This window comes from Excalfactoria chinensis, chromosome 16 (assembly GCF_039878825.1).
Source record: "Excalfactoria chinensis isolate bCotChi1 chromosome 16, bCotChi1.hap2, whole genome shotgun sequence".
Lineage (NCBI taxonomy): Eukaryota > Metazoa > Chordata > Aves > Galliformes > Phasianidae > Excalfactoria > Excalfactoria chinensis.
The window spans coordinates 3,873,840-3,890,121 of NC_092840.1; the positions used below are offsets into that span (position 1 = coordinate 3,873,840).

The 16,282-nt window shown below is 43.6% G+C and overlaps 1 protein-coding gene across 3 annotated transcripts in view; it reads left to right on the forward strand.

Annotated features, from left to right (window-relative positions):
* The first annotated feature begins 219 nt into the window (after positions 1-219).
* BCR (BCR activator of RhoGEF and GTPase) overlaps positions 220-16,282 on the forward strand; it is an 87,206-nt gene continuing 71,143 nt past the window's right edge. The window contains exons 1-2 of one of the 3 annotated variants that reach the window (XM_072350629.1): positions 220-310; positions 1,351-2,904. In XM_072350629.1, the coding sequence (XP_072206730.1) occupies positions 1,389-2,904 (1,516 nt within the window). In that variant the 5' untranslated portion in view covers positions 220-310; positions 1,351-1,388. Of the gene's footprint in view, positions 311-835; positions 1,005-1,350; positions 2,905-16,282 lie in introns of those variants that run through there. The other 2 variants (XM_072350630.1, XM_072350628.1) reach the window with 2 other exon arrangements.

A 16,282-nucleotide genomic window follows, 5' to 3' on the forward strand; every position in this document is an offset into this window, starting at 1 on the left:
CACCCAGAGCTGCAGAGCAGTGCTCTGAATTGTTTTGGCTAGCAGAACATACAGGGCAAAAGTGAGAGTGATGATGGACCAAATCAGGCTTGGTTACTAATACCAAAGCCATTTTGAGTACCAGCTTATCATTTATTGGCACATTTGATCGCGAAGGAAGGCTTGAATGAATAAAGTTCCTACTAATAAACAGCATTCGCAGGTGTGGGGGCAAACGTGACCTTTGAAGGCGAGCCACACCTGCGCCAGAGGGGAGTGCTGCTCTAAGCACAGGCCCGATCGAAGCGCCGTGCAGCTGTTTATATACACGGTATGTGAGGGCGTGGATACAGGGCGGTACGCGCACAGGGCCATGCCTTGTCCGAGCCGAGGTCTGGTCGCCTGTCTCGGTTGAAGAGCGGTCCGTGGCCGCAAACGCGAGCGGACAGGCGTGTTCGCGGTGTGCAGATCCGCGCCTTTGTCTCCCCGCCGGCCGCCTCCGAGTGTGCCGACGGGAACGGCTCCCGGCCGGCTGCCCCAAGCCCGGCGGGGTCCCGCGGGCACGGCTTCCCTCCGCCGGCCCGGGCTGCCCCTTTAAGAAAGGCCCCGGCTCCGTGTCAATCGCCGCGCCCGGCTCCTTCCCTCTCCTCCCCTTCCGTAGCGCTGCGATTCGGGGTGCCGCCGCCAGAGCCGGGCCGCGCGATGGGCAGCAGCGGGCAGCCGCCGGAGCCGCGCCGCCGACCGCCGCCAGAACCGCGCCGAGGGGGATCCCGCAGGGCCGTGGGGCGCTCGGGCACCGAGGGGTAGCGGCAGGACCCCGCCGCGGGACGCGCCGACGCTCCGGAGAGCGTGTGCGCCCGGAGGACTGCACAATAGCCGGGAGGAGGAGACAGGGAAAGGGGCAGGGGGAAAGGAGGAGAGAGAAAGAGAAAGCACAACACGGGGGCTGGTAAGGGGAGGACGGAGCGGAGGGCTCCCGAGCGCGGAGGCGCCGAGGACCGTGTCCGGCACGGCGGCGGCGGGAGGTGGGTGGATGGGTGGGAGGCGATATTTACCTTTCCTCCCCCGCCCCGAGCCTGCTCCTTTGTCCACCCTCCTTTGAAGTGCTATGGAGTCGCCGGGGTGGGAGCACTGTTGTTCGCTAGCGAAGGATCGGTCATGACGGGGGAAGAGTAGCGAGCGTACGGGGGGCTGGGGACGGCGAGAGGTGGGGGAGTCGAGGAGGAGGGATTGTTCCGAGGATCGCTGTTTGCCTCCCAGTTTCTCTGCATGGACCGCGAACGAAACGCGCTGAGTTGACCCTGTCGGAACTGTTTCTGCTTCTACATGTGAGATCCGGTTGGTTTATTCTCTCCACTTATCTCTCTCCAGCTTCTTTCCCTTATTCTCCAATTACTCCTGTATGCAAAATGGTGGACCCTGTGGGGTTTGTAGAGGCTTGGAAAGCACAATTTGCAGACTCTGAGCCTCCTAAAATGGATCTGAAATCTGTGGGTGACATTGAACAGGAGCTGGAGATGTGCAAAGCATCTATCCGGAGACTGGAGATGGAGGTCAACAAGGAGAGGTTCCGCATGATTTACCTGCAGACTCTTCTGGCAAAGGAGAAAAAAAGCTATGATAGACAGAGATGGGGTTTTAAACGTGCTTCTCAGTTGCCTGAAGGGGGTGCTGACCAGCAGATCCGAGACCTGCCTCATCACCAGTCTGCTGAGCAAGATGATCATGAAAAAAGCAAGTCGCACCACGGGGAGGAAAAGTTCAAAGCTAGGATACCTTCTCTGCGGAAGCTGTCTGCCCAGAGCGATGGGTCAGACCTGTCACCTTTGGACAGTCCCCATCACGGAGAGGGAGAACAGGACAGGTGTAAGTATTACGGTGAGGAGAAACTGAAGAGAGTCGTAGAAAATACGGAAAGCCGCTGTGACGCAGATGGATCTCCTTCAAAACACAGATCGTCTTCCACTCGCAGGTTGGTGGGATCTGCTGAGAAGGAGGGATTGTTTGAACCTATTTCAAAGGACAGAGGGAACAGCACCAGTGTGGCAGCCCTAAGGTCCAATTTTGAGAGGATTAAAAAGGGCAATTCACATCATTCTGGAGATAACAAGGATGTTGTTGAAAAACCCTTTTATGTAAACATGGAGTATCATCATGAGAAAGGTCTGGTGAAGGTCAATGATAAAGATGTTTCTGATAAGATAAGCTCTCTTGGTAGTCAAGCCATGCAAATGGAACGCAAGAAGTCCTTACACTCCCTTCCTTCAAGCGTGGTACCCAGCTTCAATGAACTCCAGCGGCCTGCTTACAGGGGGAGGTCCTCAGAGAGCAGTTTTGGCTATGATGGAGAATATGAAGATGCTGAACTGAACCCCAGGTTTCTCAAAGATAATCTGATAAATGCCAACGGTAGCAACCGCTCACCTTGGCAGCCCATGGACTTTCAACCCTATCAGAGTATCTACGTTGGTGGAATGATGGGGGAGACAGAAGGGAAAGGACCTATCATGAGAAATCAGGGTATAGGGGACCTTGAGAAACATCTCACTTGGCCCAGGAGATCTTATTCCCCCAGGAGTTTTGAAGACATTGGAGGAGGGTATACTCCCGATTGTAGCTCTAATGAGAACCTTACCTCCAGTGAAGAAGATTTCTCTTCAGGGCAGTCCAGCCACATCTCCCCCAGCCCCACCACTTACCGCATGTATCGGGATAAAAGCCGTTCTCCCTCCCAGAACTCTCAGCAGTCCTTTGACAGTAGCAGTCCACCAACTCCACAGTCTCAGAAACGGCACAGGCAGCAGCAGGTCATCGTATCTGAGGCTACTATTGTGGGCGTACGAAAAACGGGACAGATCTGGCCAAGTGATGGAGATTTGCCTTCCGGGAGATGTCACCAAGACAGCCTCTTCCATGGAGATGCAGGTGTGTGCCAGCTTTTTATTTTGTTTTTAAAATATGGAAGGAGCAGGAAATGGCATCGTAGGCGTTCATAGGAGAGGTTTTCTAGGTGAACATGGTTGAATCGCCCAAAGAGGGGTACTGTTCATGGTGGAAACTGTTTACCTTGTAGTTGTTCTTCAGTACTCCTCAGACTGCTCTTCAGTCTTCTCTTGAGAGGATCAGCTGAGTCTGGTGCTAATCAGCTCTCTAAGTTTTGGTGTGATTGTTGAGGTAAAAGGGGGCCAGAACTGTTCAGTATTCATCAACAGATCATTCCTTTCCTCTAAGTCTTTCACTGAGGAGTGGTTAAACTGCCTCAGAGGTGGTAGCATGTCAACATGCTACAGCCTAAGGGTTTTGCTGGAGCTTTACCAGTAATCACACTCTTTTCATGGTCTTGTTTTTTCCTGCCTGAATTAATTGAGGTGCCAGGCTCTCGTTCTGTCATCCTCCAATTATAGCTGATTGGAAATGATGATTGTGCAACCCTGTTGAAACTTTCTGCTGTCACTAAATGAGGGGATAACCAGGAGTATCAGGAAGCCCTGAGAGAGCTCTTCATTTAATTTCAGCAGAATCAGAATTTGGTTTGGGGAAGAATGGGCCCATGTTTGAACTCATTCTTGTGTAAAATAAAGGCAAGCAGATGTCTGGAATTGCAGTGGATTTTGAGGTGGTGGAAGAAGTGAACAGTGAACTATGTCAATTCAAGTGAACTTACAGAATGCTTGTGGACATCTCAGTCTATTTAGCAAGTCAACATACATAATTGTACGTTATTGTAGGCAGTATCTTCTATTAACATTGCCATTAATCTTCTATGTGCTAAATGAAAAAGCAATCAAATCCAGGAACAAAAGGTTGCTTTGATAGACTTCTGTCATTCTAGATCTGTGAGTTACTTTGTGTCGTTCTTCTATTCTTTAAGTCTGTCATTTTAATAAGGAGTTAACCTATTTGTTAACATGATTGAATCCTTGAAGCAGCAGGTGAATGAGTCCTATCAGAGATGTTACTCAGACTCTCTGCCATTCTTGCAACAAATTATTTGATTAGAAAAGGCTGTACAGTTGAAGTGAATGTTCACTGTACGTGGAACCTCAGCATCCTGTCCTCACAGTGACTTCTTCCTTATCTGACTATAGATACATACTTGCTTTGGGACTGCTGCATTCTTACTTGGTCTTATGCATACGTTTGTATCTTCCAGGGAGCGCTAGAAGTGCAGGAGAGGCTGGGTGTAGTGCAGTTTTAAACTGAGCTGCAGCCATCTGTCTCTGCTCTTGTTTACTGATGCTCTTTAGATGACTGGGAAGCCTCCTGGCAGTTGCAGTTTATGCAAAAGGAAACAAAGGGACATAAACAACAAAGGTCAATAAAGCTTGAGGATAATTTCAGCAACTGAATAGATCAGTTTTATTTGAAATAGTTTAGCTCATGTTTTGTGGGTTGCATTAGGAGTAAAATGGGCTGCAAAAAACTCTGAACAGTTAAAATCTCTGGTTGTGCTGGAAAGCCTAGTGTTTGTTCTTAGGCTTGGCCATGCAATTGCAGGCGAGGACAAAATGTAACTGATTCCCCTTCTGCTCTCCTCAGCAAAGGGCATTACATGGCAAGCTTAGCAGGAACCTTCACCAGATGGCTCATCCTTACTGTCTTGCATGTTAGGCTGTGGTAACTTTTTACTTCTCATGAAGTCACAAGCATTCTTGGTTGACTGTGGTTCTGATTAATTCTAACTGAGCATCATTTTATACATATATATGTGTGTGTGTGTGTGTGTGTGTGTGTGTTCTTTCCTAAATAGAAAGAAGATTTACCCAAATCTAATTGGTCAAACCTCTTTCTCATAAAACAAACAAAAGACCTGAGTGATCACTGTGTGATTAGCTGGTTGGCTACTGTTCCCAACAACCATGCACTGATGCAGACTGTTTTACATCAGTGCAGGACATGAAGGCAGTTCACAGACCCAGCCAGCTTTTCCTGAACCTGTGCTTCAGCTTCTAGTTCTGTCAGCCTTCCCTGAAGTTGTGCTTAAACAGAGTGCAAGTTTAAATCACAGCAGTTTCTGGCCAGCCTTATTATCAATCAGCATCAGGTGGGATTTGTTCAACAGTATTTGATTTCTTTGCATATTCAGATTTTTGTTTGCTTTTTTGGCTTAACTTCTCAAGAGTCTGCCCATAGTAATGCTGAATGCTGTGTGGCAGGTGCAAAGCGAACTTAGTCTTATGGATCGGCCCTACCAGCATGTATTGAGCTTCACTGGCTGATGTGATATTTTGTTTTAATTTGTGATTGAGTTCGCACTCAAGTGATGGTTTGTTGCCTCTGCCTCTCAAATGAAAGAGATCTAAGTCTTTATTTGTATTTGGGTTCTTGGAGATGGATTACATCAAAAACCTTAAATGAGACAGGGTAGGAGGCTTTCGGTTTATTTCAAAGAGCAGAAGGAGAGCTTGAGGGGTGAGATTTGATAATGACTGTACATTTTGTTAAATGTACTTAATGGAGTCTCAGCAAATATATTTATGTTAGAATGAATTATGTAGCACTAATTTCCTGCAGTGGGAATAGAAAAAAAATCAAGTCTTGCATTAGACTTGAATTTTTTTACTGTGATTGTGGAGGAAGAGCAATGTTATAGTTTGGTTTATAAAACTGGTGCATGCTTTCTCATAGGTCTGTGTGGAAGGTTTTGTATCTACCTGCATTATGTCATGTAAATTGTGTGGAGCCCTCATGGATAACCCCAGCGGTGACTTCTGTTCCCTTAAAGTGACTGGATGCTGCTCTGCACAGACTTTAGTCATGCTGTCTCTATGGAAAGATACCAACAGCTGTAGTGCTCAATATAAAGTCAGTTTGGGGATGTTTGTAATTTCCATCTGAGGACCTGAAGTATAGGAACTTCCATCTCATGCAGCTCACTTAGTCCTTTAAAGGGCTACTGGCTACAGGTCCCACTGTCGGTCAGTGATCTTTCAGGAATGAGATTTATACTTTCTCTCTCACAGTTCATTTAGCTATTAATTTTTTTAAAACATCTTTTAATCCTGTGGTTGTCAGTGGATTTCCTAGCAGTACTGATGACAAGATGTTGTTTAAGGGCTTTGCTCACTCCGCCCAGTTCTTTCCAGAGATTTAGTGGCTTTTGAGATTATCTAGCTGCTTGTCCTACCACTCCCCTCTTCATAGTCTGAATGAAGATTTCCCCTCTCTCTTTTTCTTCTCTCTCCCTTCAGTTGAGTTTAAGAAAACCTTTTCCATTTGATGTCCCCAGTGACTGGAGTGGACTATGCAGTCTTTTTTTGTTGAAATTTGTTTTGTTTATTTCACAAACTGGGACTGACCCTTACTTACGTCAGGTCCTCTATCAGTAGTGGCATGCAGACAGGTTTTGTATTGGTTTTTCTTAGGGTCCCCTTAGATCACAGGACACTCCCACCACAACCTTCAGCTTCTTGGCAGTCACAAAGCAGCTGCTTTTGAAATGAGAGGGTAAGCCAATCCAGACATTAGTTGCCTGATGCAGGGAAGCCCTAAAAAGTACAGAAGACCCCTGGTCTGTCTGTATGAAGCTTGGTTTTGTGGTCCATAACAGAAATACGGAAATGGAACCAGTTTTGCCATGAATAGACCAGATCAAGTATTATGCATTCTGGCTGTGGTAGGTCTGGGAGTAATGGATTAAGTAAAAGAAGCTTGTCATCCCTGTGTAATACCAGCAGTTTTAGAGTGACCCATGTGGCAGTAGAGATGAGTCCACTTTCTGCAGCTGCCATAGCTGCATTTTGGCCTCCCAGGCAGGCAGTGAACTGTAAATGGGTAGAATAAATATAATACCAGAGTGTGCCTCAAGTTTGGGAGTGTTCTAAGGAGATAAGACTAGGATCGAGTAGCAACCGAGTTGTGTGGCTATCCAAACAACTTCCACACTATGATGACCATAGTCTAGGATACTTTTCTGTGTGCCCCAACAATTAAAGCTAAGCATTTTCAGTCCAGCTATTTTGAATCGTTGCAGTGAGTGCCACAAAACAAGATGATGGTGCCTTCGATTTGAGCAGGAAGTGTGTAGACAAGTGAAGCCAGAGTAGTAAGTCTGTGGTTGAGTGAGCTGCTCCTATGGTCCTTGTTGTTCAGCACTGGTTTATGGCCAAAGCTGTTCAACTGACAGATGTGTACATACTGTGCATCCATGCTGCTTCGCTGTTGTCAGCCTCTGTCCTAGTGCTTTTGGATAAAAATACAGAGATGTTTGGCACAGAGTTTTGGTCCTGCCCTGAGAGCTGGCAGGGAGAGCTGGAAGCATCCATGGACTGACAGTCTGCTGTCTCCCCTGAGATGGAGGCTTCTTTCTGGGTGGCTGAAGCAAAAATAAGGAAAAGAGGGAGCAGAAAAACACGCTGTCTTGAAACATCTAATAAAGTGAGTAGGGTGGAATGGGGAGTAGGCATCCTAAGTGGCAGAGTGAAAAGAGGGAAGAATAAGGTTGAATTCCCAAATCTGCTACACATAGAAGTGTGGGTTATTTGAATAGTGGGCAGTATGCAACAGCTCATCATGCTGACTCTTAAAAGAAGTGTTGGAGGGAGCAGAGGATGATTTGTAACCTGTGCTTGGTTTTGCAGCTGATGATGCACCAGTAAAGTAGTAGTAGCCTGCAAACAGGTCTCTACCATCCATCCTAATGTGTTTAGCAGCTCTATCCCTAATGCCCTTCCTCATTCCTCAGCTTGCTAGGGTTGAACACTTACAGCACAGAGGCAAGTGAGATCTGTATTTTAGCTTCAAGGAAATGTGGAGGTCAGTCCATAAAGGCTAATGAGGTGAGGTTTAGCAAGCTGTTTAAGGGCAATTGCTCCATTTCGTTTACCGTAGGGAAGCATACTGTTCATGCAACTCAGGCTGTTGATTGGAGGCACAGCGTATCTGGAGCTGGCTTGTCCCCAGAGAAACCAAGGCTAGCAGGTTGTTCAGCTGTCTCCTCTTTGATTTGTTCTGCCCGGTCAGATAAGTGTGGAGAGAACAATAAGGCCCTGATTCTGTTCTGTCCCTGGTGAAATATTGTTGACTTCACAATCTCTTGCTTGCACATGAAGGAAACGAAATGTTGTTCTGGTACAGGTTGAATTGCAATCTTTGCTGCTCAGATAGAGGAATAGGCAGCAAGTGAAAACAGAAATGCTGACAGAGAGTAATTAGCTTGGGTGAACTGCATGTGAATGAAGTACTTCCAGGATAACAATTTGAGTGTCTTAAGTTGCAAAGCAGGTTTTAATCAGCTCACTGATAATGAAGTTGATTGCTTTCCTGGCTATGTCTTTAAATTGTTGGTGATGAGAAATTAAACCATAAATTGTAAGTAAATCTCACGTTGGTCTGTCTCACAGCTGAGGCAGTTTTACAAGTCCATAACTTCTTTAAACTCATTCTGAGTTGTACTGTGTGTATTTTAAACAGTAAAACTGGCCTGCACAAGCTGTATTTCTGTCACAGATTCTGACCGTCATTTGCAAATCTTCCTAGTTACTAAAATTACAAAAGCATATCTCCCATTTATCTTCTTCCCAGCTGCCAGAATGGTGTCTATCAGACCCTTTCTTAACCAGGTTATGGCTGATGTAGTAATAAGATTATTGCAAACGTAATTGGAATCTCTGTTTCAGAGAAAGCTCTTCCTAAATGTGGCAGCTGGAGCTGGGTCAGTTGCTCGTGGCTACTTGAATCTGTGAGGAGTATATGTGTGAGAATCCACAATGATTGTCCTGAAGGAAGAGTGAATTGGTAAAGCTCAGTCAGTTGGTTTGTACTGCTGAATTCTGCTTGTTGGTATTGTGGGCCCTTTGGCTAGTTATCGTCATCCCCTATTGTTATTTACAGCCATTTCACCTCTAATTCTTGCTTCTATTTGTTGGTTTGTTTTTTATATAGTGTGGAAGGAGGACTTATTTTACGAGGGTGGATAAATCCACCGCTACCTTCTTTACTTTACAAATAAAATGCCCTTTTGGAAGCACACCCGCACTCACAGGCAGTGAGAGAGAGAGCCAGCATCACTTCCGTGATGCATTTTCCTCTTTGGCCGTGAGGTCCTCTGGGATGTGTAGTTCTTCTTCTCTGTGCTCCACATGATGTTATGATGTGGAATATCAATAGCAAACATTACAGAAACAAGACAGCATCTTTTGGGGCTTCTGCACGAGTTCGAGAGGTGGAAGATGCAAACAGAGAACTGTATCTGTTGCACTGAAATGAAGTGTCCGGAGTCCCCGGATTATTTGCAGATTGGTCAGTGACAACAGATGAATAACAACAGTAACAGACGGTGCTGTGAATCTGACACGTACAAAACCAGCTTTTGCAGTAGCTACTTAACAGTGAACAATTCAAGTGTATGGACTTGGCAGCTCTTCTGTGTTTGTGATCTCTCCCTGGTGTGTGGAAAAGTACACTTGCAGTCTTGGCTTACTACATCTGTTTACTTTTTCTTAAGGACTTCAGAATATTCTGCTCTTAACGCTGAAAAACAGCTACCTCTCTGATGGGATATGTACCACCCATTATGTTATCAGAAACTGTGTACTTCATTGGCTGCAAAGCTACGTAAGGAGTACCTGTTCTTAACTCATAATGTAGGTGAAGCTGAAGTGAGCTCTAGTTGTTAGGATGGTTGATTTATTTATCGTTGGTTCTTTGGTTGTTTGTTTTAAATTTTTAAAATCAAACCAGAATCTCTCAGTTACCTACAGCTGCGTCTGTGTTCTTTCAAAAAGAAACAATGTATTTTAAGGAAAAATGTTTAATTTCCTGAAGCTTCAAGCTTTAAATGTATCTGTGCTGCTAAAAAATACACATGATTGATCTATTGTCACTGGCAAGGTGTAGCACACAAACAGAGCACTATATCTGTTGCAGTCTACAATTACATAGCAGTGTGTGATCTTGCCCAGGGAGACAGCAATGGCCTGTCAACCTGGCTGGGCTCAGGGCTTCCCAGAGGAGATTAGATTATGGTGCTTAGTATGGTCAAGACACAGAAAAGCATGTTTCTGTGACTGTTAGCATCCAGCTGTCTCAAGAGCAGTCTTCATTATTTTTTCCCTGCTAGCTTAGCTCTGTTGCTGGAAACATTTTAATGGTCAGCACTGATGTTACCAGTGGAAGTTTCAGAAAATAATATGTTGAGAGAGTGAGCTGATCACTGATAGCTAAAACAGGCTACAGATTTGGAGCTATAAGAGTGGGGCTTCATGTATTGGTTACCATGAAAGCTTAACAGAAATTTGGTAACCAGCATCAGCCAGAAAGCTGATGTTGATTTTCACCTGCTGCAGTGTTACAGAACATGATTTGCTTCTTCTCCTTTTGCTGCCTTTGTCTTCCTTGTGGAGGATGGGGGTATAGTGGGAGGGAGCACCTTGGAACAGAGCTGTAAGTCTTGGGAAGAGACAGTATCAGTGTGGGGGAACAGGCAGGAAGGTGTAGGAGATGGAAGGATCTGTTGCCACTTGCACTTCAGAGGGAGGGGTAAATTTCAGGCAATCTTATCTCAGTAGGGCTGTCATTGAGGGATGTGTACTAGAAAGTTCTAATGTCTTCTTACTGAAACATCTGAATATTGCAATGGGTGATAGCATCGTGATGTTTGTATTAGTCACCTCAACCACCATCTCGAGAGCTCCCTGACAATGTATTCTATTTGATGTCAATTTTGTCTTTATACATTTGTTTGTGTTCCAAGTCTAACAGGAGTGAGAAATCCTGCTCTACGCTAAAAAGTTCCACCAGGGAGGGCAACAGGTGAAATGATTTGGAAATAATGCTAGGGAGAAAATCCAACACTCCCCAAAGTAAATAAGGAACTGGCTGTGCCCAGCAGCAGTTTGCTCCCATACCTGTGCTGTGGAGGCAGGCAGTAACTAGAGCCCCTTACAGCTCCATATGACACTCCTTGTGTGTCTGCAGGGGGTTAGGGCACTTTACCTGCAGTAAAAATCCACTTGAAAGCATGAATTCTCCCCACGCGGTCACAGAACTGAAGTCAGTTTGCATTTTCTCTTGTTTTCTTATTTTGCTGAAAGGGTCAGGGTTCCTATCAGGAAAAAAATATTATCCTAATGGAAAAGAGGTTGAGTCTTGAATAACTAGAGAGAACTTCATGAATTCTTTTTATTTCTTTCTTTTTCTTTCTTTTTTTTTTTTTGCTTGGTCTGTTATTGTTTTTCTTGCACTTAGAAATAGGCACACCATGGCTACTATCAGAGAGATAAAACACTATCTCATGGAGAGCTGGATCTGGCCTTTGCCATGGCCAGGGAATTTCTAATGGACTGTTTAGCTGTGACACTGGCTATAGATTTCTGCAGAGCTGCTTGAACCAGGATTTCACAAGATACCTTGGTTTTTGAACGATAGGCTTGATCTCAGTGAACAAATAGAGTTTTCACAGGCCTTGGTTATAAACGTTTCAAAACTGTTATATGCGTGCAGCCGTATTGCAGGTGCAGTCAAGAGCTGCACTGGGCAGGCAATTCAAAACCAGTTCTGATTTTAAAGAGTTATTTAACTTCTAGAACACAGCGTTATCTGTATATGTCAGATGCTGTGCCTCCTGGATGGGTGCTATGGAAACACTGGCTGCAGTTTGGAAAGTGTTTTTACTTCAGTGTTATTTTTTTTCTGTGCCACACTGCTTCTGCTGTCTTAAAAAGCAGTAAAAGAGAAGATGAAGTGACAAAATGGTGTTTGCATCAAAACGTCTGTAACAAACATAAGTTCTATTACACCGTGATGTGATGGGAGCTGCTGGGATGTGACTGACCTGCTCTGTTTATGTTCAGCAAACATGTCCTAGACGTGACCTTGGCTACCCCAAAGTTATTCAGGCTTGAGCACTGACCTACACGTAATTTGTTGTGGACTCACTGTCTGGTCAAACTAAAATATGTACTAATATAACTTAGGGGCTTCTTTGTTTTGTACTCGGTGTTTTAATATAACAATTTATACTGGAGATGCAGGATTATACATCTGTCCACTGTTAGAGCCCATTCTTCATTTCATTAAATGTATAAAATCTCAGTATCTCCACTTAAAGCGAGGGAGGAGACATGACTGTTCTGTAAATGTGTTCTGTAAATATAAGAGCATAAGAAAGGTTAGAAAAGGAGGATTTTATTTTTATTTTCATCTATTTTATTCAGCATGCAGATGTTTCAGTGTGGTCTCAATGTGTGCAAATATGTACTGGTGCAAGAATAAAAGCAGTCTTATAAAGTTTCACCTCAACTTTGTGACAAACTTTCTTTTTTGTTTAAACCAACAACTAGTTGAGGAAACGTCCTGGTTTTCCCATTAATGAGCATTTGCCTCATAGGGCTGATTCATGTTGCAAATAGGATTTTTTTATTAGTATTTGGTAGTTGTTCTGTTTTGTCAGTGGGAGGAAAACAGTCATTTGCAAATACTGTTCAAACACATGTGAAGGATGAAAAGTGAACTTTAAAAGGAAAGCTGGCCTTGTCTTTATAGCAGGCTTTTATCTTGTCTAGTGATTTGCATAAACGCATTTCTAAGTGTTTTAATGAGGAAGTATCACACTACTCCTAGCTGGAAAAATAGATTAATACTTTCTGTATGTACGTAGCTCGAAATTAGTTTACATCCACATAAAAGTTTAAAGGAAGATACTGTTTAAAAATAAAGACAGACAGTTGTTGTGCTGGAGGTTTGCCCTGCTACTGATTTCAACAATTCCTCAAGTGTTTCACATGTTCCTTATTGATTCTCTTCTCATGTTAACTTGTACAGGTTTCTGCTGCAAGTAATTAAGTTCAAAATCTGGGTTGCGTTTGCCTGCCTATGACCGTGTTTTGTTCTGTGCATGTTTTGATCTCTATTTTACTACTCTGTAGAGCTTTTAAGATTCGAAGCAAAAGCTGCCTTGACATACAAAATACATTTCTGTGTGCCTTCCGGTATTTTGGTGTTATGCCCCTTGAGGCTGTCTTGATTTAAACTGTCTTTGGTGATGGTGTTTCATGCTGTGGCATGCTGCCCTGTCAGTTGTGCCAACAACTGTTCGTTTGTAGGTTTGCACAGAGAACTGCATCAGGGAATTCATCCATTTTTATTGCTTTGTTGTTTTCTTTTTTCCCCCAGACCAAAACCAATCAAAAAATCACTCCCCCTTCCCAAAGCATAACACTAACACTTCTAGCCATGGATCCCATCCATCTCTGCCACAGATATTTGTGTTGCAGCCACATCTGAATGCTGTGAAGACAGTGAGTGCCTAAATCCCAGTCTGGTGGGATTCTGGGGCCGGTAGTTCAGATAACAATGGAAACATTAATGTTGAGAAGTCATGTTTAACTTTGGAAATGTTACTTCTAATTAGCCAGCTGCTCTGGGATTTCAGGAAGAGATTTGGGGTACCTTTTGAGCAGTGTATGTATTTCCCTGGTCAGATGCTTTGTTTCTGCAGTTGAAAGTTGGGGGGGGGTAGAGGGAAAAATGCTACCTGGGGGTTTGCTGATGTTTTGCAGTAGAAGCATGTTTAAAGCACACACTGAATATTAGAACTGAAAATGAGGGAAAATGATGTATTTTCTGTCACTGTTTGCAAAACAGTCCTAGTCCATGTAACTGACTCCCCTTTCAGTTGCCTATGTAAGCACTTCATATTTGTCATCACTGCATCATCAGCTGCATTGACTGTGGCCAGAAGAAAATGAAGAAGATGATAAAATTACTTCTTTTTATGAAGACTGAAAACAGTCTCTAGCTTCTGCTGGCAGTATGTTCTGCTTGTAAATTATCTGGAAGGAGGCCTCTATGACAGATTAGCGTAGTTTTTAGAGGAGACTGAATCAAATCACCTTGGGGAGCTTGTAGCGTGTTGTTTAGAGGAGTATCTGAATGGTCACGGGCTAAGATTGTGTTATCTTTATTATATAATTACTATAACAAGGCATCTACAATATTGTCTCATAACTGTAGTGTGTGAATATATTCTCTTGATGAGTGTTTTGCAGAAGAGGAGTTCTGGGCCTTCTTACACTTGTTTGTTTGGATATAATTGTTCTCCTAGCCTGACTGCAAATAAAACTTGGGTAAAATACACAATTTGCTTTAAGAGCTTTGTCTAAAATAAGAAGAGAGGAATGGTAATCAGGAAAAGTACAGCTAGCTTAGCTACAGCACTGAAAGATGTTTACATTTTCTGTTCTATTTATAATGTTGACTTGATTCCCATCTGTTTTTACCTGTCAGTGCTGGATCTCCACGGATTTGTGAGTTCCTCTGACAAAGCTTTCTGAATTCCTGTCTCTAGAGCAGCCAGGTGCTACATTTCTGGCTTCCAGCTTTTCTTTTTATTTCTTTTTCTGTTCCTGCTCAGCCCACAAACATGGAAAAGTATCCCCACCCTGCTGACTCACTGTGCCCAGAGCACTCCTTGTATTCCTGAAATGGGAGTAATATCTGAGCCAGTTTGAACAACTCAGCGTGGATGGAACTGGTTCCCTTCTGCCAAACCTCTTTTTAAAACAGCTGTTTTCTTCTCTTAGGCCCATGAGTCCGACCTACGTGCTCTATCAGGCCTCTGGCCCAAGGTGATTTTCTTATCTCTGAATCATTTAAAGAGCTTTTGCAACAAATACGACTGTTGTAGAAATCAGCTAGTATAATAATCCCTCCAACAGGTTTATTCTGATACTGTGTTGAGAGTTTAAGTGGATTTAACTGCATAGTTTAGAATGTCCTTGAAGATGGCTCCAAGTGGAACCTGCTGCTGTCAAATTCTGTCATACTGCTGCATGCATACCAAGTGTGTCTGGGAGATGTCAGGCAGTGCTGTAGGCAGTGGGGTTGGCTTGCTATTTATAGGGGAATTCTAGGAGTAGCAAACTACTTATGTTGTTTACCATCATGCCATCTACAACTTGGTGTTTCAGATAATACTCAGAGTCTGGTAGCCCTGCTTGTGGGATGTTATTTCCCTTTTTCAAGGGCAAAAGTTGCATTCTTTCTGTCCTCTGTTCTCCACCTGATGCAGTTGAAGTTGTCTTGCAGCTCACCCCAAGGGCATATGTGTTTCTTTATGCATCCTTTTATTTTGCTTTTGGATCAAAGGATTCTGTGAAGACAAACTTCAATTATCAGTTTGTGGTTTTAAGAATACATGAGGCGAAACCCCTTGGTTGAAGTAAGCAGGAACCCGCTTCTTTTTGTCAGCATACTGTGCAGCCCTGTCTGAATGTCTCAGGTTTTGAGTTCTTACAAACAAGTGCATCCTGCTAAAGATCATACTTGGCAGAGAAACAGACAGCAAAAATGCCTGGAAAAGAACATTACAATCTTGAGCACAGCTCTTGGGAATGTAGCAGGTTCCCGATAAGGCAAAAATGGGATGGGTGAATGTTTTTTCAGAGGAGGCCTGTAGAGAGGAGCATTGTTTAAGACATTGGAAGCCCCCCACCTTTAGTTTTTAATCTTGGTGGGTGTTGTTGTTGTTGTTTTTCAATATATTGAAATATATTTTTAATTATAGTAAAATCTGTGTGAAACTTGTAAGTGGGTTCATTTATTTGCCCAGCTTAAAAAGAATAACTTGTCATTCTAACATTACAAAGTATTGCATCCTATGCCTGCCTAGTGAGTGAGGAAGAGAAAAATCTCTTCTTCTTTTGTAGAAATAATCAGACTGCGTGTTATTAAAATTGGCTATTAATTTCCGGCTTAGTTTTTAGTGATCTCATAATGATAGGAATTCATCTGTTCATTGGATCTGCAGGATCACGAAGAAGTTAAGCTGCTAGTAGCCCTGTTCACCCAGGTAAACTGAGGCATGGACAATCATCTACATGTGATAAGTCTGGGATATGGACCCTGCGCTTCTGTTCTCAAATCTAGAACTTGATCTCTGAGAGTCTGTACATCTCATCTGCAAGTGACATGGCAATGCAGATGCTAAATAAGCTTTATCCTGGCTCATCTCCATCTGTGGTCGTTAGATAAGTATGGTTTAACCTTTGTGTTATCCAGTTCTGCTGGAATTCTGCAGTGGCTAGCTAAAGTGGAGAGCTAGTTCAATCCACAAACCATGTTTGCCTTTCCTTTATTGCTGCTTTTTATTGTCCTACTCCACAGATACTTAAATGATAAAGAACCATACTGGTGACCACAGCTTCTTTTATGTAATCTACCCAACAACTATTTTTAATTACTAATGAATGTAAATGACTGCAACTATACAGTAGATTGTGTACTATTACCAGACACCTTACTATGAAGCTCTTGGGTCTTTGTCTTTCTGTCCTAACGTTACTGTAGCACCTAGTGGAGCAGA